The sequence below is a fragment of the Aspergillus viridinutans genome (assembly GCF_018404265.1).
Source record: "Aspergillus viridinutans IFM 47045 DNA, scaffold_5, whole genome shotgun sequence".
NCBI lineage: Eukaryota > Fungi > Ascomycota > Eurotiomycetes > Eurotiales > Aspergillaceae > Aspergillus > Aspergillus viridinutans.
In genome coordinates, this window is record NW_025091221.1 from 444,867 (window position 1) to 469,540 (window position 24,674).

The window sequence follows — 24,674 nt, forward strand, 5'->3', positions numbered from 1 at the left end:
TTGCGATGCAGTGTGCGGGGTTGTACTCGTACAAATAGGCTTTCTCGGAGATAGCAGGATGCGATTGCTGCGTGGATCCGTCGTGTCTGATAAGCGAATCTGTATGTGCGTGCAGTTGGGGATTGATATTATCAATGTGGTCGAGGGTTGACCATGGATCTTGACATGATTTCTTTTGCTCAGTATGCCTACGTTCTGTTGCGCTATTGTCTGTCCTTATTAGTCCTATCATTATCGTATCTGTGTACGCCGAAAAGAGTATAAAAAGTCACTACGTTCCAATGCCCATACACTATCCCTATATACTCCAGGCCGATATACATTAAGTCTTGCTGTGTCATCAAAGTATAGACAATGGATAAGCCAGGTCATTCTTTGAAGGGATAACCCTGCAGCACCAGCCGCACCAGCTTCTATTCAATCCCTGCTCTTCTCGAGTCAAATATTGACCGGTATCACGCTCATCCTCATACTCCACAACACAAGCTCCGACAGTGACGCGCTTCTTCGCTTTTTGCTTGACTCGTCCGCCTATCCCAATGATTTCCTGTCTGAAGTACCCCGGCTTTTCTTCATCACGACTGTTACTTCTTTCCAAGGACTGATCCCGGAGAAGTTCATCCTGAGGACTGAGGTGACCATGTGCGCGCGCATCGCCCTGATGATGGTTGTGCGGACTTCCGGAGGGTGAGGACTCGTCTGCCTCACACTCCACCTCCAGCTCAATCTCCTGAGCAGCTAAGCAATCCTCTTCCCTCCCGCATTTCACCCCTTGACATCCATCGCCAATCCCCGTGCCCAGGCCTCCAAGATACGTGCTATACCGAGTGCGCCAAGTCCACACACGGCGGTAAGTAGTGTCGCTACTGCGTAGGGTCTTGCCGCATGGATAACAAAGCCATACCATATCTTCGCACGAGCATGGTGAATGTATAAAAGCTGATGCTGTGAAACTGGAAAGGTCTGGCGGCACCTGGGTTTCAGAAGTAGTTGTACTGGAAGGACTCCCGGTAAGATGGGCGGCCAAGGGTGCCGTACGGCAGGTGGTACACAGGCGACGAACGCGATCTTTGAGGATATTTCTGGTAGGGGTTTTGATGGTGCAATTCTGTGGACGCCATTAGTCGAGCTTATCAATGGCACAAGCTCCACTCAGTCATACCCTGCATACGATCCTGGAGCATCTCCGACACTCCGCTACCATATCCCGAGCACATCTACAAACCTTGCCCCTGACCAGTCTACCGGAAGTCAAGGTTCCCTGACTCACAAGCCGGAGCACAGATCTCACGCTGTCAGGAATAGCCGCCCTGCCATCCAAGAGATCCGACAGAGTTTCAACATACTCATTCTCGCAACGAAGGGTCTGCTTCACCAGCTGATGGCGATATGGTGCTAGATTCGCATGGAACTGACGGCAAGTTCGGGAGAGGGCATAGAGAGTATTGAGATCGACTTGTCGGGCGATTTCCTTGACAATTCTGAAGCTTCAGTCAGCACCCAGGTGACTTTGGCAGAAACTCTCGGTCAGCAAGGCATACGGATAGCAACTCAAAGCAGCTGAAAACCCATTACGATTCAGTATCTCATGAAAGCCATCATTTTTCGTATGATCGTGCATCCAATCAGCAGAATGATCATTGTCAGGAAGAGTTGGCGCATCAGAGCCAATAGCCTTCAACTTTGACAACGCAGGCTTATCGGGCTGAAGGTACCCCTGATATGTGCCCTCGTGGGTTCCAACATAGACATCGTGGTCATAATCGACAAATACCACCATTATGCCATCAAACGGCAGGGAGAAAGAGGACGCGCTCGGCTCGAGGCAGCCCCACAGATGGTAGACTCAGTCTGGAGCAGAAGAACCAACCATTGAAAGATCAAATCCAATATAGACAGCTATCACACCGTTAATAGGGAAAGGCTGTCACTTTTGTATAGCAGCCATCCGTGCAGATATACAGTGGAATGATGCGGATGAGGACGATCGCTCCGTTGTCGGCGCGGGGCGACGGGGCGCCAGATTCGTGGTTCGTTTCGGGAAAGGAGAAGCCGAAGGCGAACGGAAGGCCTTAAACGTGACAAGGCTCCCTTTGAGGGTTTGTATACACAGTATCTATGACAATATTGCTGGTTACCCAGAGCATCAGCGTCTCGATGAGAAATGGTGGTTGTGATATGACGCCAGTGTCCCTCCGTGCTATCGGGAAGTCACGCGTATCCCTCCCGCACTAAACCAGAAGCAGTACAGCTGCCCCTCATTCCCGAAAAGGAAGGTGACCCCAACTTCTCCATCATCTTTGTTTTTCTCGGGGAGATGTCCAACGTTTCGTCGCAAACAAGCGAATTCGAGACATTTGATGCAAGCAACGGAGGGTATCGATGATGACAGGAAGATGCTTCAAGCATGGTATATCTCAATTAATGTTACGTATGTTTCTTCTGCGAATGTCGCAAATGTATTCCCAAGTTCAACCTACCCCAATACAGATAAGGTTACGGTTGGACTACAGCGGACGGCGTAAAGGAGCGAGTAGTAGTATTAGGTCCCTATGAGTCTACATCTGTTGTCCTACTTAAGAGTCGCCCGCCCCTCATCGTTTAATCACCGTCTTCTGCTTGCTCAAGCTCACGGTCTACCGTTCTTCGTTTGCCCTTGTTATTTCTCTTCAAAATGCCTCTCAACTCCCACGCTGTTTATTCCAAACTGAATCCGGACTTTGTCCCGTTTGCCAGTAGAAGGAGTACTGTCCACAGTACCAAAGGCATCGTAACATGTACCCAACCTCTGGCAGCCGCTGCGGGCCATAGAATCTTGAAGGAAGGAGGAAATGCTGCGGTATGTGTGCAATGGGATATTTCTCCGGGTATCAGTTCCACTGATTAATATGTATCACCAGGACGCTGCTGTGGCGGTGGGTAAGTGCTGAATGCAATGAGCGCTGATGACCAGATTTGACTCGTTTCAATAATAGCCGCCGCATTGAATATCACTGAGCCTTCATCAACCGGGATTGGTGGAGATATGTTCTGTCTATTCTATGATGCAAAGTCAAAGAAAGTCCATTCACTCAACGGTTCTGGCCGATACCCCGCCAATGCGACGCTCGAGAAGATCAGAGAAGATTTGAACCTCGGTGCCGATGAGAAGAGGAGCATCCCAATGACCAGCGTCCTATCGGTGACCACCCCCGGCGCAGCGGCCGGATGGGTAGACACAGTGGAGAGATTCGGCAGTGGCAAGCTGTCATTGGAGCAGATCCTAACACCAGCAATTGAATTGGGCGAGCAAGGATTCGCTGTGTCAGAATTATCCTCCTACTTTGTAAGTTTATCCTTTTTCATTTGTGCAGCATTTGTAGTATAATGTACCATTCTGACTGCTTTTCAAGTGGCGTGAGAGTGAACATCTGCTACGAAATGCATCTCCAAATTTTCGGGAGATGCTCAAGTCTGATCCGAAAGCCAAAGATGGTGCTAGAAGTCCCCTTCCTGGTGAAATTATGAAGAATCCGACATTGGCCAAGACCTTCCGAAAGCTCGCTGCGGAGGGTAAGAAGGGGTTCTATGAAGGCGAAGTTGCAGAAGAGCTGGTCAAGGTCGTCCAGGACCTGGGTGGCTATATGACCCTGGATGATCTTAAGTATCATGCTGAGACCGGAACACAGAATACTGAAGCTATCTCACTCAAATTCACGGGCCAAGATATAGTCAAAAAGCAGGCCGCTGGAACGGACGGTGAAGCAAACCAAGGGGTGGAGATATGGGAGCACCCACCCAACGGCCAGGGCATCGTTGCTCTCATGGCCCTGGGTATTCTTGAGGAACTCGAACGGACAGGAAAGATCCCTGTATTTACCGAGGATCAGCACAACTCGACAGAGTACCTTCACGCTGTTATCGAAAGTCTTCGGATTGCTTTCGCCGATGCTTCTTGGTGGGTCACGGATCCAGATGTGGAAAGGGTACCGTCGAAAGAGCTGATCTCCAGGGAGTACCTGGCCGAACGGGCGAAGCTGTTCAACCCGGAGAAAGCGGCAGCCATCGTCGATCACGGTAGTCCAGCTCACAATCACTGCGACACAGTCTACTTCGCCGTGACTGATGAAGAGGGCAACGGTATTTCCTTTATCAACAGTAACTATGCTGGATTCGGTAGTGGGATCATTCCGAAAGGTTGTGGCTTTACGCTACAGAACCGCGGCGCCAACTTCTCTCTGGACCCAGCTCATCCTAATGCGTTGGCTCCACGAAAGCGGCCGTACCATACCATCATTCCTGCGCTGATCACCAATTGCTCAGATGGCTCTCTTCACTCTGTTTACGGGGTCATGGGTGGTTTCATGCAGCCACAGGGCCATGTCCAGGTTCTTCTCAACATGCTTGCGTTCAACTATCATCCTCAAGCAGCGCTGGATGCTCCACGGATCTGTATCGCGGCTGATTCTGGGCCTGGCAATCCGACTGTCCATATCGAGGAGGGTATCAGTGACGAAGCAATTGAAGGCCTCAAGCGGCTTGGACATCAAGTCAAGGTCCTGACCGGGTGGCAGAGGGGAATGTTCGGTCGCGGACAGATCATTCGCTGTCATCACGACGATGGCCAGTTGGTCTACAGTGCGGGGAGTGACCCCAGAGGAGATGGAATGGCGATCCCTGCAGTATAAAATAATTGACTCAGCTTTGTGATACGTATGAGTCAATGAACGTGGACCTATCGCAGATCTCCTCTCTGAAAGATAGACTTGCAAGGTGATTAGGCCATCTTGTAGCAGTGGATGCCAGTGTCTCCCCAAGCTTCGAAATATTGCTAATTTCCGCATGGCCCGGGTGTAACCGTGTAATTCCCTGTGATATCGTTTCCTATGCATGTTAGATGACCTGCTTTTTAGCATCAATCAGCTTCTTGTGCACGCCGATATAGCGGGGTACTCTCGAGGTTGCCTAAGATTATTTCTGATTACTGGTCTTCATTTGCTGCGCAAGGGTAACATGCCACGTCAAAATAATAGGTATCTTGCATACTGACGAATCCTTCATCTCGAATATGGAGTGGACGCGGAGAGCTGGAGACCCCTCATTGATCTCCCAAGTTCTTGGCACAATTGTGCATAAATGAGGATTTCCTTCTACAGAAGCAATATAATTGATCGCCTAGCTCATGAATCATTAGTCATTACGAGAGAGTTTGAGACATCGCCGATTGAAATCCTGGAGAAGAAGTGGGTATACTGGCCGAACCCAAGCGAACTGTTTATTGGGGCTTCCCAGTACCATAACTTACCCCGCCTCGTACCTAGTATACAAGGCTTCACCCCTTGATTCACCGACGAGCTGGATTCGAGCGAAATTGAAGGACAAATCGCCATAGACTCCGTTTTATCTCATTGATGTCGAACGACCCCAAACTCCCTTCCAGTATCCCGGCATTCCTGGCGGGATACAAGGAGAATTACGTTGAAGGATGGGCTGAGCTCTGGAATAAGAGCGAGGGTAAACCTCTCCCCTTTGACAGAGGATTTCCCAACCCAGCATTGGAGGATACCTTGATCGAGAAGCGCGATATCATCAAAAGCCCCATTGGCCGAGATGCGCAGGGCAACACGTACCGGAAGAAGGCATTAGTCCCGGGGTGCGGAAGAGGTGTCGATGTACTTCTCCTAGCCAGCTTCGGGTATGATGCCTGCGGTCTGGAATATAGCGCCACTGCCGTTGAGGTGTGTAAAGAGGAACAGGCAAAGAATGGGGATAAGTATCCCGTACGGGATGCGGGGGTTGGTCAAGGCAAAATCACCTTCGTGCAGGGTGATTTCTTCCAGGATACTTGGTTGGAGAAGCTGCAATTGCCTCGCAATTCTTTCGATTTGATCTACGACTACACGGTATGTGGATCTCATTGTCCAATGCACCCGGCTTGGTCTCTAGTTTCTTTCTCAGGAGCAGAGTCAGCTAGCTTCTATATCGCAGTACTGTAGTTTTCTCGCTAAACTGCTGTGTTTGATAGTTCTTTTGCGCCTTGAACCCGTCAATGCGCCCGCAATGGGCGCTTAGACATACCCAGCTTCTGGTAGATTCGCCGCGTGGGCATCTCATTTGCCTTGAATATCCAAGGCACAAGGATCCGTCACTACAGGGCCCTCCCTGGGCCTCTACGTCCGAGACTTATATGGCACATCTGAGCCACCCTGGCGAAGAGATCCCGTATGATGCAAACCGTCAATGTAGCATTGACCCATCAAAAGTGCCAAGCCCACAGGGGCTTGAGCGAGTGGCATATTGGCAACCAGCTCGGACGCATGAGATTGGGAAGAATGAGGAAGGAGAGGTCCAAGACCGAGTATCGATATGGCGCCGCCCGAACTAGCTCGTCAATCCTTTTGTTCTTTGTGGCATATTTCGGGACCCTGACAACGATCCTGAGACGCTTAAGAGCAATTAGCAGACTCGAGAACCAGATATCAAATCGCATGTTTCTCCCTTGTAGAATGGCTGCTCTATGATTGTTTCGTAAGTGCATTATAATGCTCTCCGAGCCCATACGTATGCCGGTAGTATGCCAACCAGATGACTCGTTTATTTCTTTCCTCCTCATCAATTCCATCCATATCGCCGGCTTCGATCTTCTCTATCCTGCCATCGCCTTGAATGACATTAATGTTAACTCCATACGCCCGAGCGATTGCCTGCAGCTCCAGCTGTCCTCCCCACTCCGCCGTAAGCTTGATCTTCCGGGTATACGAATCCAACGGTTCCTCCATAAAGGGCTCGAAGTCATCCTTGTGCTCGACGATGAAATCCGCTGCCACTGCTCGAACCGCTCTGTAGCCATCATGTTTGGGCGAAGCAACCGTATCAATCCGAGACTGTGTCTGGGGCTGAATGACTATCCTTTGTGGATCAGGCCTTAGCCCAAGCCCTGCTTCGTCCAACTGATTGGCAATAGCTGAGTACAGACAGTGCCCATCTGGGTTGATTTCCACCTCTTTCAAGCCGAGTCGTTTGTAGACAGCCTCCATTACCTCCTTTTCGTTACCACGATGGTCAACCTGTTTTGCGGCCTCTTCTGCGGCGAGCGCCGACTGAGCCGACTGTTCCGCTGCCCGACGTGCCAGACGAGCCTTCTGTCGATTCGGTTTCTTCGTACGCGGGGCGGAGGCAGGTGGGGAGGTCGCAGTCGAGTCGGTCGTTGAAGGCTCCGGGAGGCTGTTTGTGCCTTGTGTATCATCTGGTGTGGGTTTCTCTGCTGTATCTGCATCTTCAACATCGGCATCGCGAAGACTAAGGCCCTCGAAGCCATCGACTGGCTGGATAGGTTCGCCGTTGAGCGCTGCAATTTCGGCTTGGTGACGATCGGAGAGCTCTCGCTGTAGCCTCTCGCATTCCTCGTTTATTCCTCGACGAGTCTTCTTTGTAGCTGATTTCTTCTTCTGTGTGATGCGCGCCTGAAGATCTTTCTGCTCCTTGCGATGTCTCGCTAATAGCTCTTCCATTTTTAGTCAAACGCAGGCAAAATGCAAGGTAAAGCGAAAAATCTATAATCTTGGGGTATGAGAGCAAGACTAAACCAAGTAAATATGCGAGAATGTAAATGAAACAAATTAAAAGGTGCTGAAATCGACAATGCCATCCATGGTACCAACGCCCTACAATTGTAGAACAACTGCGACTTGCGATAATAATCATGAAACAGGACTCGCCCCTCCCCACACAAGCGTCCAGATGGCCCTGGATTTTCATAGATTAGGCATAGCGTGCGCCTGTCGGTGCTTCTGTTGTTCCTGCTCCGAACAGCCTCGGTATTCTTCGCCAAGCTGTGCAACAGTCTCTCGGTCGTCGGATAAGCATCGTAGCTAGACTATATGAGGAGGGCATTCCTCGCCTCGACCATGGTGAAGACACGTCTCCCTTGAAAGATTCTTTGGAACTCGTTCCCTTCATTCGTATCTTTTTTTTTTCCCCGCCTTAGAATCATTTCTGACACTATTGCCATGGATACCCAGAGTCTCTTCAATGTGGAGGTTAGTATTGGTGCTCTCGCTTGCGCACCAACATTTTGCATATTGCTAACAATTATGTAGGGCAAAGTGGTGCTGGTCACCGGCGGAGCCAAAGGCATTGGGCGCATGATCTCCGAAGGTTACGTCACCAACGGCGCAACAGTTTACATCTCGTCTCGAGATGCCAAGGCTTGCGAGAAGGCCGTGCAGGAGCTGAATGCTATTGGCCGGGGAAAGGCATATGCTATTCCCGCGGACTTCTACAAGGAGGAGGAATGCAAGAGGCTAGCTGAAGAGATTGCCAAGCGCGAAAGCAGTAAGTTGGTTTTGGGAGCCCTGCTCAGGCGGAAGGCTAATCTCATGCTTTATCAGAGCTTCATGTCCTCGTGAACAACTCCGGGTCAAACTGGGGCGCTCCTTACGATGAATATCCCTCGTCTGCCTGGACCAGAGTTCTCACCCTGAACCTTCAACGAGTCTTTGATCTCACCAAGCTCCTCACGCCTCTTCTTGAGAAGGCTGGTGCGCCGACTGATCCAGCTCGTATCATTAACATCGGTAGCATTGATGGGTTGAGAGTTCCAGCTCTAGAGACGTTCGCATACAGCGCTAGCAAGGCTGGCTTGCACCATCTGAGCCGTGTCCTCGCACATCACCTTGGCAGGAGGAATATCACGTTCGTACACCTTATGCTGATTCCGTGCGTCGAAGAAGGCAACTGACATGGCTTTCCGCAGATCCAACACCCTTGCTTGCGGTCCCTTCGAGAGCAAGATGATGGCCGCCACGTTGGAGAAATTCCGGGATGCTATCGAAGGTGCTAACCCACTGGGCCGTATTGGCACGCCTCAGGACGTCGCTGGTGCTTGCCTTTTCCTCAGCAGTCGGGCCGGTTCGTACATCAATGGTGCGACGATCGCTGTGGACGGTGGTAGCGCGATTGCTGCGAAGATGTAGACAACATACAACAACCAGCTTAGCGCAGACTAGAAAAGCAAAAATGTTCGAATGGACACGCTTATCATAACCTATTCAAGAAGGAGTTGCCGAGTTTATCTCAGATTATTCCCTTGGTTGTGGCTGTCTTCCACTTGTTATGAGCAGTTGAGCAGGGGTTGCAATGCAACAAGTCTTGACCTCTGGCAATAATAATAGCAAAATAGGGTCAAAGATATCCACGTGTCTAATCTAACTTATGCACTTCAGTGGATCTCTAGGACTTTGCATGATACTTCTGTCCGCGAGATAGCCACCCTAACCCAGTTCTGAGAGAGTGTAATATTGCCTTGGCGTGGATTGACCAACCCAACTCCCCAGCATCAAGGAGTCAACTGAGCAGATCTTCTGATGCCATCGTGCCGTAAAAGTTGTGATAGGTAAATGCAGGTCTCACCTTGACCAAATCGAGGTTTTCAGGCTGACAGATCGTCCTTTGTGACTCTCAGTCTCAGCTCATCATTTCCAGCCCGATGGCGGTGGCTCAGTAAAAATACCTTGAGAGCTCGTATTCCGACATTTGTTAACCAGTGGATGAGATAATTGCCTCTTACATCTGAAGCTTTATCGACGCAGGGGAGCTTCATAGTCGCGTGGGGTTGCTGTTTGGTGAGCTTCGGATTGGTCTGGCAAATCCCTCAGCTAACGCGCTCTATACTATAAAGCTTTAGATGGGCGAACTCGGTGTGAGTCCAATATATTAACGTTCTACTTCAGGACCACTTAATTGAACGAAACGAAAGCCTCTAAGAGTATTTGGACTAGCAGCGGTTCCTGGACTCACCCTAGAAGTATCGGCGACCTGGTTGCGAGGGTGTATCTCAAGTTGCGGTTCAAGATCTATCTTGAGAGCAAGGAATGTGGAAGCCACCACTTAATTTCATAACCTTGCATTGTGCGTTAACCTTATCTGACTCACATCATTTTATGCAAGCTCATCAGAAATAAGATGCATACATTGTTACTCTGGGCATCTTAGGGATTGTTATCCTCTATCCGTACGGCAATCTAAGTGCAGTCGATGCCTACCTTTTCGGAGTGAGCTCCTCGACAGAATCAGGACTGAACCCGTTTGTTGACCTCACTCCGAAGTCCATTGAGAACACTTGCTGATAAAAAGCCGAGCAAAAAAGTGTTGACGTGAAGGAGTTGAAGACCTATCAACAGCTATTTCTGTACTTTGTTCCCATTGTGGCCAACGCCGGGTTTATCAATTTTATAGTGGTCGTTGTGCGACTGCACTGGTTCGAGAAGCATCTGAAAAACCTGGGTATGTGTTACAGCTCATCTATCGCATATTCAATCTGATCTAGGCTTTCTTGTTGCTAACTTCGTGAAGCACCTACTCTTCTGCAATCAGAATCATCGCACGCGAAAGATGCAGAAGCGCGACCAGCCAAGTTCAATGCCGATGGGCCTCCAGAAGCCAATACAGGGCAATTGCACTCGAGTACTGTATTTGATAATCAGTTGAAGCTGGCTAAGTGAGTACTACCACTGACTTGAATTCCATCTGGGTTGTCTAAGCATCAAGCTGGTTTTCAGGGAATACGATTGCATCGTCACAGACAATGACAACAACGGCGACAACAACTCGACCAAACACAGACAGATTTCCTTTGCAGAAGACTCAAAGACTTTACACATACCCTCGCCGCGCGAACGCGATAGAGGTAATCCCTGGTTTTGAGTTGAGGAACTCAGTCCTGGCTAACAGGGTCTAGGTCATGCTATCACCGAGATAGACGACCACGGTATGATCCCTAGAGAGGTGTATCTTCAAGAGAGATAAATACTAATACATATGTGTCAAAACCAGACCATTTCAAACGCGCCGAAGATGAAGATCATCAGACCGATATAGCTCGCCATCGAACTTTGGTCAGCGGCATCCCGCTGAAGCGTGTGGCTTCGTCGATGTTTGTGCTAGGGTCTTATCCCTCTAGATCTCAAGAGCGACAGTCTAGGAGAACCATCCCCCTTGCTAAAGACCCGCAGCTGCCGCGCCTTTCGTCACAAGCCAGTCTCGGCAGAAACTCAACGTTCTACAACCTGACCTCTGAAGACAGAGAGGCGCTGGGAGGAATAGAGTATCGCAGTCTCAGGCTACTTCTGAAGATAACACTTGGTGAGAGCAGACTTATCTCATGCTCAACCGGAGAACCTGACATATGAGCATAGGCTATTTTGTTGGCCTCCATGTCTTTGGTGTCATTTGCCTCGTGCCTTGGATTCAACATGCGGATCCCAAATACAGGGACTATCTGAAGGAATGCGGACAAGGAAACGTCTGGTGGTAGGTTTGCTGCTGCATGAGCGTTGAACAGTCCAAGATCAGCAAGGCTTACTATGCTCGCTGCCCGCAGGGCCTTGTACACGTCCCAGACGATGGTTGACAACCTAGGATTCACACTTACTCCTGACTCGATGGTCTCGTTTCGAGACGCGGCATTCCCGATGTTCGTCATGAGCTTTCTCGCGTACGCAGGCCATACTATGTACCCCTGCTTTCTGCGCCTCATCATCTGGATCGTGTTCAGATGCGCCCCGGAACATTCATCCCTCAAGGAGCCGCTGAGCTTCTTGTTGAATTATCCACGCCGTTGTTACACGCTGCTCTTTCGTAGCCGACCTACATGGGTGCTCTTTGGAATTCTTTTTGCGTTGAACTTTGTGGACGTCTTGCTCATTGTGCTGCTTGATCTCCATAATCCAGCCGTCAACACTTTATCCGGTGGGCAGCGCGTCCTCGCGGCCATTTTTCAGGCTGCTTCGGCACGCCATACCGGAACTTCATCCTTCAGCCTCGCAGAAGTGAACCCTGCAGTTCAATTCAGCTTACTAGTCATGATGTACATTTCGATTTTTCCGATTGCCATCAGCATCCGTGCATCGAATACGTACGAAGAACGTGCTCTTGGGCTATATCCCTCTGATCAGGATGAGCTGGATGAAAGCAATGGGATTAATTACGTGCTAACGCATATGCGCAATCAGCTCAGCTTTGATCTTTGGTATATATTTCTTGGTATATTCTGTATCTGTGCCACCGAGGCACGGAGGATCATGGACCCTTCGGAACCTGTTGGTTTCCAGTCTTGTTTCGTTTTAGAGCTCGCACCACTGACTTTTTGCAGGCCTTTAGCGTGTTTGCCATATTCTTTGAGGTTGTCTCTGCATAGTGAGTACAGTATCTATTCCTTGCCTTCCGAAGATGTCTGATCTATTGCAGTGGAAACGTTGGCCTCAGTCTGGGATACCCCAATGTGACAACCTCATTCTGTGGACAGTTTAGCGTCTTTAGCAAAATCGTCATCTGTGCCATGATGATACGAGGACGCCATCGCGGGCTGCCAGTTCAACTTGATCGTGCGATACTGCTTCCTGGCGAACGCCTTGCGGGAGATGACAGACTCGTTGCTGGGTCTTCTGCTGGACGTCGATCCCAGACACTGAACAGTTTTAGACGATACCATACAAAATAGCGAAGCGGCGTGGGGATATGGAAGAATAATCGAGGAATGACATCTCCAAGCGAATAGCTAGAATTGATATTGGATTGTTGTTGTTGATGCCTCTGGTAGAGGGCTTCGATCTATCATATGCACCCGTGGTCGACATTGGTAAATTTTATACAACCGTTTGATCGTAACCAACCGATTTCGATACATTTCCCTCTTATTCTTCGCTCCGATCTGTTACTTATGATTTGTTGATTCGATTCGATAAGATTTATTTCATTCTGCCCCTCCGCCTCCATTTGCACGTTCTCGATTCGAGCATATCCTTGTCAAGACTGCTATCGATAACTTTCTTTGACTCTGTGGATACGCTATCTACAGGCTACGAAAGATAGTAGTGATGAGCGGCAATGATGTAGTGATGGATCCCTGTGGAGCGGCGACATCATCAGTTCACTTATGCCGTCATACCAGCACAATGAACCTCTTTATCATTGTCGGAGTTGAAGTGTCCAGGAATTACTCAGAAAGTCCAACTTCGGAAGTCACTTGGACAGGAAAAGAAAGAAAGCTAAATCAAGCGGAATCCGAAGAAAAAAAAGAAAAACCAAAGATAACGTGCATCCCCCACGGCGCACGTTGTCATTCCTCCGTCCGTCGTCTGTGGTAACTAATAATTGATCGGTGTGGCCAATTCGTGTGGAACTCCCCTTTATCTATCATTTTCCCTTCGTCATTTATCTCTGAGAACTTTTCACACTGTGTTGCAATCTGGAATTCAGACACCAAGTATCATAGCAAATTTTTAAGCGACACAGAAAGAACGCCACGGACGACTTTTGGCGCGGTCATTGCTCTCGCTTTACCTCGTTCAGCCCAACAATCCTTGCTCTGATCATTATTTTAGCCTTTTTTGACTCCGAGATCCCTTCCATTTATTCTTCCACGACCGAAAGACGATGAGCTCGTCCAATACACAGCATCGACGAACGAATTCTCTCGATCCATTTTCTGATCCTGACGTTTATTATGGAGACGAGGACTCAGTTGCGCGGATTCGGGACCGCAGGCGTGCGTTTTCTTCGGTGAGTTACATGCTTACGAGAGATCGGAGACCGGGGCATTTTGCTGACCATTCTCGGTAATACATAGACTTTGAAAGCATTCAACCGCGAGGATATCCAGGATCTTCTGGGCAAGATTCCTGCCAGGAGAGGCAGCCATGGTATGTATCCGAAGCCCCTGCGAAGAACAAACTGAGAACAAAGTTGCGGTGACTGACCTGCACGTGCTCAACAGATGAGCTTTCCGCACAACCACGAAAGTTCCTTATCGATGTCGACACAACCCTGCAGAGCTTGTTGGAACGGGAGGATACGGACAGGAACATGCAGATAACAATTGAGGATGTTGGTCCGAAGGTATGTGACTCATTGGCCCAGAATGGTGCAAGTCATACTTCGAGCGACGGCTGATTTGTGCTGTTCAGGTGTTGTCCGTAGGAACTGCTGCGTCATCCGGGTACAACCGATTCGACGTGCGAGGAACGTACATGCTTTCCAATCTTCTGCAGGAGCTCACCATCGCCAAAGACTATGGGAGGAAGCACATCATTCTCGACGAAGCTCGTTTGAGTGAGAACCCTGTTGCGCGTCTATCTCGCCTTATCAAAAATTCATTTTGGGACGCTCTTACTCGTCGCATTGATGGTTCCAATATTCAAGTCGCCGGCAGGGATCCGAAAGACTGGACTGATGACCCGCGGCCCCGAATTTATATCCCCACCGGTGCCCAAGAGCAGTTCGAGTACTACAGGGGGATTGCCCAGGAGCACCCTGAGTTGCGACTTGATGTGCAGATGCTCGACGCGAATATTACACCGGACTATGTGAGGGATCTTAACTCTAAGCCTGGATTGCTCGCGTTGGCAATGCAGAAGAAGCGCAATGAATCCACCCAAAAGACCGAATACGTTGGTGTGCCGTTTGTTGTTCCAGGAGGAAGATTTAACGAGTTGTATGGGTGGGACAGCTACATGGAGTCTCTAGGCTTGTTGGTCAGCAACAGAGTGGACTTGGCCAAGGCCATGGTCATCAACTTTTGCTTCTGTATCAAGCATTACGGCAAGATATTGAATGCCAACCGCTCATACTACCTCACTCGTTCTCAGCCACCGTTTTTGACCGACATGGCCCTGCGCGTCTATGAGCGTATCAAGAACGAGCCGGATGCAATGGAATTCCTTCGCAACGCAACACTCGCTGCGATTAAGGAATACTACAGCGTCTGGACGGCTGCACCGCGTTATGACGAGCTGTCGGGTTTGTCCAGGTACCGTCCAGAAGGAAGGGGCGTCCCTCCCGAAACCGAACCGACCCATTTCACGCATATCCTCACTCCCTATGCCGAAAAGCATGGTATGGGGTTCAAAGAGTTTGTCCAGGCTTACAACGAAGGCAAAGTCGAGGAACCTGAGCTCGACGAGTACTTCTTGCACGATAGGGCCGTCCGCGAATCAGGCCACGATACCAGCTACCGTCTTGAGAGAGTCTGCGCTAATCTGGCCACGGTTGACTTGAACTCTCTTTTGTACAAGTACGAGGTCGATATCGCCAGGATTATCCGGACCTATTTCAAAGACAGGCTAGAAATTCCTCCTGAATTCCGCACTGAGTCGACCAAGGATATTCAAAGCGAGTCATCCTCCGTGTGGGATCGTCGTGCAAGAAGACGCAAGGTGCGGATGGATACCTACCTCTGGGATGATGAGAAGGGCATGTACTTCGACTATGACACGGCTCTGCAGAAGCGGACGACTTATGAGAGCGCCACGACATTCTGGGCCATGTGGGCCGGACTCGCGACACCGCACCAAGCGGCAGAAATGGTGAGGAAGGCTTTGCCCAGATTTGAGGCCTACGGTGGTCTGGTTTCCGGAACTGAGGAGTCCCGCGGTGCTGTTGGTCTTGACAGGCCTAACCGGCAATGGGACTACCCGTACGGCTGGGCTCCGCAGCAGATGTTGGCCTGGACGGGACTGCTGAGATACGGCTACCAGGAGGAGGCTGAGCGTCTGGCCTATAAGTGGTTGTTTATGATTACCAAGGCCTTTGTTGACTTTAACGGTGTTGTCGTCGAGAAATACGACGTCACTCGTCCTATCGATCCACACCGGGTCGATGCCGAATATGGCAACCAGGGTGTAGATTTCAAGGGAGCGCCTCGAGAAGGGTAAGTGTCTACGTCTTCAGCCACTCGCACCAGATGACTGACGATTGGATACAGGTTTGGCTGGGTTAACGCCAGTTATGTGTACGGCCTGGAGTTCCTGAACGCCCATCAACGGCGCGCGCTGGGAGCCATCACCCCTTGGGATACCTATAGCAAAGCTATAGCTGTGCAGGACGCTTATTAGAATCGGCGATTCCACGCTTACTACTTCCAGTTTCCAGGTTTCTCCTTTCTTCGGAGCATCTTCTACTACTGGTTAGAGAAGCATCCATCATGATTTGAGGCAGGTTGATTATCGTTAGTATTATCATTTTAATCGCTAAATTGCGGCTCGTTTCTCAATATTCGATTCAAGTGAATCGGATGCAGAAGACCCTTTCAGGCACCGTGGAGTTTGATGTGATTCTGGATTTTGCAGATGCTATCCTCTTGTCGTCCCAGTCGGCATGTTTCTTCCCAAGCCATGTCAGCATAAGCAGAAAGGAACGGAAAATTTTTGCTCGTCTAGCTCTGTCTCACCTCAATGTCTTTCTTTCTTTCCCAAGTCACAGTCATTTAGTCAAATTGCAACCTGTTTGCGAGGAGACAAAATAAGTTTTCTCCGGCGGGAATATCCACATAGAGTACTTTTATAGGTATAATCGATTCGATCTCAATAACATCATCTCATTCACAGCTTTGCATTCGGATGAATCTAATACCTCCATAAAGACATCATCACATTGCCAAAATCTACATGGGGGATAACGAAGATATCTCCGCCTCGTGTCGTTCCGACTATGTCATCTCCGCTTACCCCTGCCTTGGAGATAAACAAGCTATCTCCGCAGTCAGCAGGATGCATCTCCGCATACCCCGAGAGTGCCATCTTGCATCTACCAAAGTGCTATCCAGCGTGGTCCTACGTATATAAATAGGAAGACACACGTCTTCTCAAGATGCACACCCACAAGCTCAATCCAGAAATCCTTCGCACCGACAACCATGTCTCCCATTGACAAGAACACACCCGCCCAAGTACTAGTCCACAACTATGCCAGCCACATCAAAGGCAAAGTCATCCTCACCACCGGTGTCTCCCCCGGCAGTCTAGGCAGCTACTTCGTGCAGTCCATCGCGGCCGCTGAACCAAGGTGTCTCATCCTCGCCGGCCGCAACAGGAGCAAAATCCAGCAGACGGCCGACGAGATCAAGGCCTCGCATCCGAGCGTCGAGACCCGCCTCGTCGAGATCGACCTGGCCTCCTTCGAAAGCGTCCGGCAGGCAGCTGCGGAGATCAACTCGTGGCCTGATATCCCGGCGATCGATGTAGTGGTTAACAACGCGGCCATTATGGCGACGGAGTATGCACTTTCGCGGGAGGGGGTGGAGTCGCAGTTTGCGACGAACCATCTCGGGCCGTTCCTGCTGACGAACCTGATTATGGGGAAGGTTCTGGCGGCGAGGAGTCCGAGAGTTGTCATGGTTACTAGTGATGGGCATCGGTTGAGTGGGATCAGGTTTACGGATTATAACTTTGATGTGAGTGATTGGCTGTTCTTCGGTACGGATGCTTCAAGGGTTGTGAGCAGAGCTGACACATGTTATCAGAATGGCAAGGTATACAATAGATGGCTTGCATATGGGCAGACGAAGACGGCGAATATGCTCATGGCCATCGCTCTGGCTGAGAAGCTTGCGGCCCGGAATCTTCTCGCGTTCAGTCTGCACCCGGGTGTGATCTTCACGAATATTGCGAGCCACCTTGAAGACCTGGACTCGAGCTTCAAGGAGCTCGGTATGTGCTTTTCATTTCCTAGTCTCATCGTTCTTTTGAGTCTGACTAACAGAACAGGCGCTCTCGACCGCGCACAGGGTAACCCCGAAGGCTGGAAGGGACTGGACCCGAAACCATTGGAGACAGGCGTCTCGACCCATATCTATGCAGCCTTTGATCCTGATCTTGCAGGTAAGAGACCTGTCTGTAAGAATTGAGTTGCATAGACTGACACAACCCAGAACACAACGGCAAGTACCTGATCGACTGCCATGTTGCAGACCCGTGGGTCGACACAGTCAAGCCATGGGCTACAAGTCCGATCGAAGCTGAGCGATTATGGAAGCTGAGTGAGGAGTTAGTAGGCGAGAAGTTCACATACTAGTCCAAGTGCCTGTTTCAGCAATATGCCTCGTGACTCTTTGTTAGATGTAAATGTAATCTGATATACGATTTGCATGTGAACTTTCACACAGAAGAGCAGAGCATCTCCGCCTCCAAGCGGAAATATGCCCAAAATAGGCATCATACATCACCCAGCTGGCGAGAACACGCGTATCAAATACTCAGTATCGAGTCGTCAACCAGACAGGCGATGATGGCATTTTCGTCGACAATGAAACGGAAACAGGACGAATTCCACCGCCTTGTTTTCCCGAGGCTGATTCGAGTCACTCCTGGAGGAAGTGTTCCGGGCCTGTGATTGGTGCTCGCTGGGCCGAGGTTGATGCCTACCTAGGTACGGAGTACCTTAGGTCCTTTCTCGACATGGATGGCTGTTTTGTTTCATCTTGGATACAGAGTCATGTCGAAGTATTTAAGACATTGTCGCCAATTGTGGTTAGGACTGTTTACTCCAGGCATCATTCTGTGATGGGTATCTATGTACTTGCCTGAGGCATAGACACCTGAGGTTATGTCATTGTTTAAGCTCTGCGACAGTAACCGTACGTATGTGGGGTACAATTACCGGGGTCTGACATCGATACCTGAAATGACTCAGATTCTGATATCGGCACCGAGTTCACCGAATTGTAGAAGGGCAGAAACAACCGGGATATATTCCTTTTCAGCATAGTAGGATATCCAGAATTTGATAATGTTTGACAAGGCCATTGAAGCTCCGAGAATCGGTGTCTAGGGAAGCGTGCTTTCAAACTGTCGAGTACGATCATACCTTAGGTATCTTTGATACTGTCACGTGCCTGTATTGTTATGACAATCTACCTAGCACATGTTTTTACGTCATCCTGTCGCATTTGACAGCTTCGCTTTGAGGCTCAATAGCATAGAAATTCGAATTAATTTGGTATTACTCGACCAGCTATGAATACTAAAATCGCCGTTTATATGAGTCAGTCGCATGCAAAATGGTTGAGTGGCAATTGGGGTCGAATACAGGCACTCCTGTATTGCTGCGTCCATTAGACCGAGGATCATCGCTAGTCTCGATCCTCTCTCCCGAGCCACCACCAGTGAGCTTGGCCGATTCTCGGGGCTAGCTTGTGAATTTGGAACATGTTAACCCAAATTTCCTGATGAGCAAGTCGAACGAATGGATCCCCGCGGTTTGCGAAACTCTTCTAGTACTCTATTCAATATTAATAGTGCAATGCTCGTATGGCCGGCCCGCATTGGATTCCTCGTTGTCCCGCTGAGCCGAGCGATTACCGACCATAGACCTTCTGACGCATTCGCGATGGCGCATGCTTCAAATGTAATAAGTACCCTGACTTTTGGCTTGTGATTCTGGATTTGAAACTGCAATTCTCTTCCTCACCTGTTCTTCTTCAGCTTCACCTACTTTCTTCTCTCCTCTCTGGGGCTCGGTTCTCCTTTTATAATCTTGTCTTGCATGTTCCGCCTAGTGTAGGGTTAGCTACTATTACATTACTGCTGTGAATCAACCTTTCTGTGGCCAATTCGTTCCGACTCATCCTCTTCATACCTGTCACAATGGGTTTCCTTGAAGACGAAGATCAGAAATACTTGGACGACGTCCAAGCCGTCAAGGCCTGGTGGACAGACTCGAGATGGAGGTACACAAAACGCCCGTACTCTGCAGAGCAGATCGTGGCGAAGCGTGGAAACCTGAAGATTCAGTACCCTTCCAATGACCAGAGCAAGAAGCTCTGGAAGATACTGGAAAGCAACTTTGAGGTACGCAGGTTCGAATGGAGTGACAGAGAAACAGCACTAACCTTGATTTCCTCCAGAAAAAAGTTGCCAGTTTCACCTATGGCTGTCTCGAACCAACAATGCTCACCCAGATGGCCAAGTACCTTGACACCGTCTACGTTTCCGGCTGGCAGAGTTCTTCCACAGCCTCGTCCACCGATGAACCCTCCCCCGATCTTGCCGATTACCCCATGGTAAGCTCGTATTCAGCATCGGCCCCATAGTGAAGCTCTGTTGCGCTCGTGCTAATTCTGTATTGCGCAGAACACCGTCCCCAACAAGGTAAACCAGCTGTTCATGGCACAGCTGTTCCATGACCGGAAACAACGCGAGGAACGCATCACAACCCCTAAGGACCAGCGGAGCAAGCTGCCCAACGTCGACTACCTACGCCCCATCATCGCCGATGCTGATACCGGCCATGGTGGTCTCACAGCTGTCATGAAATTGACCAAGCTGTTCATCGAGAGAGGAGCCGCCGGTATTCACATTGAAGATCAGGCCCCTGGTACCAAGAAGTGTGGTCACATGGCCGGAAAGGTCCTTGTCCCTATCAGCGAGCACATCAACCGTCTGGTTGCCATCCGCGCGCAGGCAGATATCATGGGTGAGTAGACACATGCAGACTGTCATTCTACCAGAATATCAGCTGACAAGATCCCAGGGACCGACCTGCTTGCCATTGCCCGTACCGACTCCGAAGCCGCAACACTCATCACCTCTACCATCGACCACCGCGACCACGGCTTCATCGTTGGCTCTACCAATCCCAACCTGCAGCCACTGAACGACCTCATGGTGGCGGGTGAGCAGGCCGGCAAGTCTGGCGAAGAGCTCCAGGCCATCGAGGATCAATGGATTGCCCAAGCTGGTCTGAAGCTGTTCAACGAAGCTGTTGTCGACACCATCAAGCAGGGCGTGCATGTCAACAAGGATGCCCTCATCAAGGAGTACCTGACTGCCGTCAAGGGCAAGAGCAACAGCGAGGCTCGTGCTATCGCCAAGGGCATCACTGGCGTTGACATCTACTGGGACTGGGATGCTCCCCGTACTCGGGAGGGCTACTACCGGTACCAGGGAGGCACGCAGTGCGCCATCAACCGTGCTGTTGCCTATGCTCCGTTCGCGGACCTGATCTGGATGGAGAGTAAGCTCCCTGATTACGCTCAGGCGAAGGAGTTCGCCGACGGTGTCCACGCCGTCTGGCCTGAACAGAAGCTGGCGTACAACCTGTCGCCATCCTTCAACTGGAAGAAGGCTATGCCACGTGAGGAGCAGGAGACTTACATCAAGAGACTCGGCGCTCTGGGCTATGCCTGGCAGTTCATCACCCTGGCTGGTCTGCACACCACCGCACTCATCTCCGACCAGTTCGCCAGGGCCTACGCGAAACAGGGAATGCGCGCGTACGGCGAACTGGTGCAGGAACCTGAGATGGAGCGGGGGGTGGACGTGGTGACTCACCAGAAATGGAGTGGTGCCAACTATGTGGATAACCTCTTGAAGATGGTTACTGGCGGTGTCAGCAGCACTGCCGCCATGGGTAAGGGTGTGACAGAGGATCAGTTCAAGCACTGAGATGGTGGATAGTCAAGAACCGCCTGAAAATTTTCTCATGACACTTTTTTTTTTTTTTTTCCTTGATCTGACATCTCGTTCTTGACGCTGTCAAGCCTTGTCAGTGTACAGTAGACTGTACGCATTGGGATATTTGGAGTTTTTTGTTTTGAAATGTCTTCTCATACAGAGAAAGCCAATACCTGGATAGTTCGCATCAAAGTCGTTTCATTTTTCGAGCTCCGTTTTCAAGTATTCCATAACACATTATCTCGAAATTTCCGCTTCATTGTAGACGAGCTCTCCGTGAGAGGAACGATCTTCAGGTTTATGGCCACTCCTGAGAGTTAGAATTTGCCTGGAAGAGACTCTACTTTGTACTCCGGACGGAGTACTGTACCTGGTCTTAGCAGGATGTGCTGCTGGTTAGTTATTGGTCACATAGGATGATAGGGCCAATGTGCCTGATGATAAACGGTGACTTTTGGACAGAACTAAGCATCTCTCGGGCGAACTGTTGCTCCGGTCAAGTTGACCGATTGAGAGAGCGTTGCGAGGGCGTTGCCGATCGTGTGGAGTTACTCCAAATCAAAGGAAGCATAACATGAAATTAGTCCCACAGTTAGGGATGGTGTTGCAGAATGAAGCCAGCATCTCTTCTATAGAGATACCTTTTAGAAACTGAGGTTATTGAATCGAGTCATCGTCTGAATGAAGCTGATTGCCCTTTTAGTGGATGGATCAATATCATTTGTGATGGTATGACAGTGCAACCACGGATGAGGGAGAGAGAGAATGGAGGAGTTGCCGCGGTTCAAAGATGCGCAAAGGGAGGGGGCAAGAGCATTAAGCTTCTGGCAGTTTGACACATGTGGTGACGATCTTGACAGACATGATTAATCTAGCCCTCCTGAAAAGCAAATAAATGAACATATTTCCGGGCCTATCTAGTTATGAACAGGTAGATAAATCAACCTAGGTAGTTAACTATATAATCTTAGCGTTTTGACCCTCTTCTCCGTCTCCTTAAAAATCATCCGATTATAGTAAGCTCCATCTATATAGCTCAGCTCCCTCCCCCGCCCAAAATTCCCTTCTCAATTGTAACTCTTCAACTTTCACCCCTTTTCCATCATGGTTGCGTCGGACATTCCCCCACTTCAATTTACTTCTATTGAAGATATCCAGGAGCGCGCCTCGAGACTGCGCAAGTCGTTTCTGGAGCACAAGACGCGCGATGTCGAATTTCGGTTGAAGCAGCTTCGCAAGCTCTATTGGGCGTGAGTGAACCTTCCACTCTTTCATTTGTGCATTTTGGGACTTCTTTCTAATGAATTATGCCTTTCTTTTCAGTATCAAGGACCATGAGGAGCAGATCGTCGAGGCCTTGGCCCAGGATCTGGGCAGGCCACGTTTCGAGTCCGAAGTCTCCGAGACCTTATGGATGGAGAATGACATTGTGTTTGTGAGCCGGAATCTTCACAAGTGGGTTAAGGATGAGAAGGCCGAGGATATCGACCTTAACTACAAATTCATGAACCCTAAGATCCGTAAAGACCCGCTGGGTTGTGTTCTGGTTATTGGGTATAAGCTAGCCATTTACAACTTGCCAAAATATGCACTAACGTTCGGTGATTCGAATATAGTGCTTTCAACTTCCCCTTTCAGTTGACTCTTGGACCGGTCATTGGCGCTATTGCTGCTGGTAATACTGTGGTAATCAAGCCTAGTGAGAATGCTCCCAAGAGCGCCGTCGTCATGCAGCAGATTGTGGAGGCCTCCCTCGACCCGTCATGCTACACAGTGGTTCAAGGTGGACCCTCGGAGGTTCAGGCCTTGCTTGCCGACCGATGGGACAAGATATTCTTTACCGGGGGCGCCAACGTCGGTCGTATCATCGCCAAAGCAGCCGCTCCTCATCTGACACCCGTTGTGCTGGAACTGGGAGGCATCAACCCCGCCATCATCACCAAGAATGCCAACCCTCGACTGGTCGCGCGCCGTATGCTATGGGGTAAAACGCTGAATGCGGGCCAGATTTGCACATCGCAGAACTACCTCTTGGTCGACAGAGCCATCTTGCCGGCCGTGGTTGAGGAGTTCAAGAAGGCCTACAAAGAATTCTACCCCCAGGGCGCTAAAGCATCACCAGATTACTCTCGCATCATCAATGAGGGTGCCTTCCGTAAACTCAAGTCCATGATCGATAACTCCAAGGGAAAGATCCTCATGGGAGGAACCATGGACGAAAACGAAAGATTCATCGAACCGACCCTTGTTCAGGTCGACTCGACCGACGACTCTCTGATCATCCAGGAGAGCTTCGGCCCATTGATGCCCATCCTTCCCGTCGACAACCTCGAAGAGGCCGTCAATATCGCCAACAGCATCCAAAGCACCCCCTTGGGTGTATACCCCTTCGGTAACAAGGCTGATACCGACAAGAGTAAGTCCACCGCTTGCCCATGCGCAGCCATACTTGCCACGGGATCAATCCAACTGACGTAATCCACAGTCCTTGCCATGACTCGCTCGGGCGGAGCTGCCGTCAACGATGCCGCCCTGCACATCCCCACCCTTCCCTTCGGTGGTGTCGGTGAGAGTGGTCACGGCGCCTACAGAGGAAAGGCCAGTTTCGAGGTCTTCGTGCATCGCCGCCCCATCACCACCAGCCCGGGCTGGCTCGAGGCGATCCTTTCCATCCGGTACCCCCCGTATGCCGGCAAACTGAGCAAGTTCAAGGTCGCCAGTACCTTGGTGCCCGATTTCGATCGCGAAGGCAATAAGCTTCGGTTCGGCTGGCTGCGCACCATCCTCACGCTCGGCGGCGGAACCGCGAAGGCTGGCGCTGGCAGGGCCGTAGCTGTTGCAGCCGGTGAGTAATCTCTTTTTATCTTTCTCCCCGCAAGCCTCTTCGCTGCCTGTGAAGTATTCGTTGTTCCCGACTTCTCACTTCTCCGCGTTACTCGGCAGACCGAGAGTGAACTCTCCCCCGCTCCGCCCTTCACACCTTCAAAGCGCTCTCGAGGAGTCTTCCTCCTCTCGTTCCTTCGCTCTACTACATTTCCTTGCCTTATATTCATTTCTGCTTTTTGTTCAGTTCTTGGCCCCTTGAATGATTTCTGGATACCCGGCGGCTTGGAGATACCCTCAGATTTGACATCTATCGATAATGATTTAATCATCTAATACCTATCATCTTGATTTAATACATCTACTTACGTCTCTGAATATCTAGTGGCCTACATTGTGCTGCAAATTCTCGAACGTCGATCATCGAAACTCTAAGGTGGTGTGACGGACCTGTCTTTTTCCTTTCTCGGTTGCAAATTGCCATTCGATACGGCATTTTTGGCACGTTCTGTTATTTGTACTGTCATACAAAATTGGTCCATGGTATAGCCTGAATCTGACCGGCCTTGAATGTGCGCATGCCATCATGTCATGAGGTGTACCGTTGTCATCGGGAGTCCTCGAACCCCCAAATTTCACCTTCGT

At 50.1% G+C, this 24,674-nt stretch overlaps 9 protein-coding genes across 9 annotated transcripts; 7 read left to right on the plus strand and 2 right to left on the minus strand.

Moving 5' to 3' along the window:
• Positions 1-340: 340 nt before the first annotated feature.
• On the minus strand, positions 341-1,780 carry Aspvir_007092 (uncharacterized protein; the record flags this gene model as incomplete). Its single annotated transcript, XM_043270277.1, has 3 exons — positions 341-1,108; positions 1,163-1,481; positions 1,542-1,780. 3 exons carry the CDS (start codon positions 1,778-1,780, stop codon positions 341-343), a joined length of 1,326 nt encoding a protein of 441 aa, XP_043126212.1.
• An 894-nt stretch (positions 1,781-2,674) lies between these two features.
• On the plus strand, positions 2,675-4,667 carry Aspvir_007093 (gamma-glutamyltransferase family protein; the record flags this gene model as incomplete). The annotated part of the gene is made up of 4 exons (XM_043270278.1): positions 2,675-2,839; positions 2,901-2,919; positions 2,976-3,325; positions 3,393-4,667. 4 exons carry the CDS (start codon positions 2,675-2,677, stop codon positions 4,665-4,667), a joined length of 1,809 nt encoding a protein of 602 aa, XP_043126213.1.
• A 723-nt stretch (positions 4,668-5,390) lies between these two features.
• Positions 5,391-6,364, plus strand: Aspvir_007094 (putative thiol methyltransferase; the record flags this gene model as incomplete). Its single annotated transcript, XM_043270279.1, has 2 exons — positions 5,391-5,882; positions 6,005-6,364. The coding sequence occupies 2 exons, from the start codon at positions 5,391-5,393 to the stop codon at positions 6,362-6,364; spliced, it is 852 nt and encodes a 283-aa protein (XP_043126214.1).
• A 130-nt stretch (positions 6,365-6,494) lies between these two features.
• On the minus strand, positions 6,495-7,490 carry Aspvir_007095 (deubiquitinase OTU2; the record flags this gene model as incomplete). Its single annotated transcript, XM_043270280.1, has 1 exon — positions 6,495-7,490. The coding sequence occupies one exon, from the start codon at positions 7,488-7,490 to the stop codon at positions 6,495-6,497; it is 996 nt and encodes a 331-aa protein (XP_043126215.1).
• A 498-nt stretch (positions 7,491-7,988) lies between these two features.
• Aspvir_007096 (putative potassium uptake transporter) lies at positions 7,989-12,478 on the plus strand (the record flags this gene model as incomplete). Its single annotated transcript, XM_043270281.1, has 13 exons — positions 7,989-8,018; positions 8,079-8,313; positions 8,370-8,673; positions 8,735-8,950; positions 10,127-10,263; positions 10,333-10,477; positions 10,539-10,666; positions 10,718-10,747; positions 10,813-11,121; positions 11,175-11,289; positions 11,360-12,077; positions 12,131-12,174; positions 12,226-12,478. 13 exons carry the CDS (start codon positions 7,989-7,991, stop codon positions 12,476-12,478), a joined length of 2,664 nt encoding a protein of 887 aa, XP_043126216.1.
• A 935-nt stretch (positions 12,479-13,413) lies between these two features.
• Positions 13,414-15,869, plus strand: Aspvir_007097 (alpha,alpha-trehalase; the record flags this gene model as incomplete). Its single annotated transcript, XM_043270282.1, has 5 exons — positions 13,414-13,539; positions 13,607-13,679; positions 13,754-13,875; positions 13,944-15,685; positions 15,740-15,869. The coding sequence occupies 5 exons, from the start codon at positions 13,414-13,416 to the stop codon at positions 15,867-15,869; spliced, it is 2,193 nt and encodes a 730-aa protein (XP_043126217.1).
• An 800-nt stretch (positions 15,870-16,669) lies between these two features.
• Aspvir_007098 (oxidoreductase, short-chain dehydrogenase/reductase family) lies at positions 16,670-17,826 on the plus strand (the record flags this gene model as incomplete). Its single annotated transcript, XM_043270283.1, has 4 exons — positions 16,670-17,206; positions 17,276-17,462; positions 17,520-17,633; positions 17,684-17,826. 4 exons carry the CDS (start codon positions 16,670-16,672, stop codon positions 17,824-17,826), a joined length of 981 nt encoding a protein of 326 aa, XP_043126218.1.
• A 1,571-nt stretch (positions 17,827-19,397) lies between these two features.
• Aspvir_007099 (isocitrate lyase 1) lies at positions 19,398-21,197 on the plus strand (the record flags this gene model as incomplete). The annotated part of the gene is made up of 4 exons (XM_043270284.1): positions 19,398-19,601; positions 19,658-19,813; positions 19,884-20,226; positions 20,284-21,197. The coding sequence occupies 4 exons, from the start codon at positions 19,398-19,400 to the stop codon at positions 21,195-21,197; spliced, it is 1,617 nt and encodes a 538-aa protein (XP_043126219.1).
• Positions 21,198-22,310: 1,113 nt separating this feature from the next.
• Positions 22,311-24,059, plus strand: Aspvir_007100 (hexadecenal dehydrogenase; the record flags this gene model as incomplete). The annotated part of the gene is made up of 4 exons (XM_043270285.1): positions 22,311-22,456; positions 22,530-22,760; positions 22,823-23,622; positions 23,692-24,059. The coding sequence occupies 4 exons, from the start codon at positions 22,311-22,313 to the stop codon at positions 24,057-24,059; spliced, it is 1,545 nt and encodes a 514-aa protein (XP_043126220.1).
• Positions 24,060-24,674: the final 615 nt, after the last annotated feature.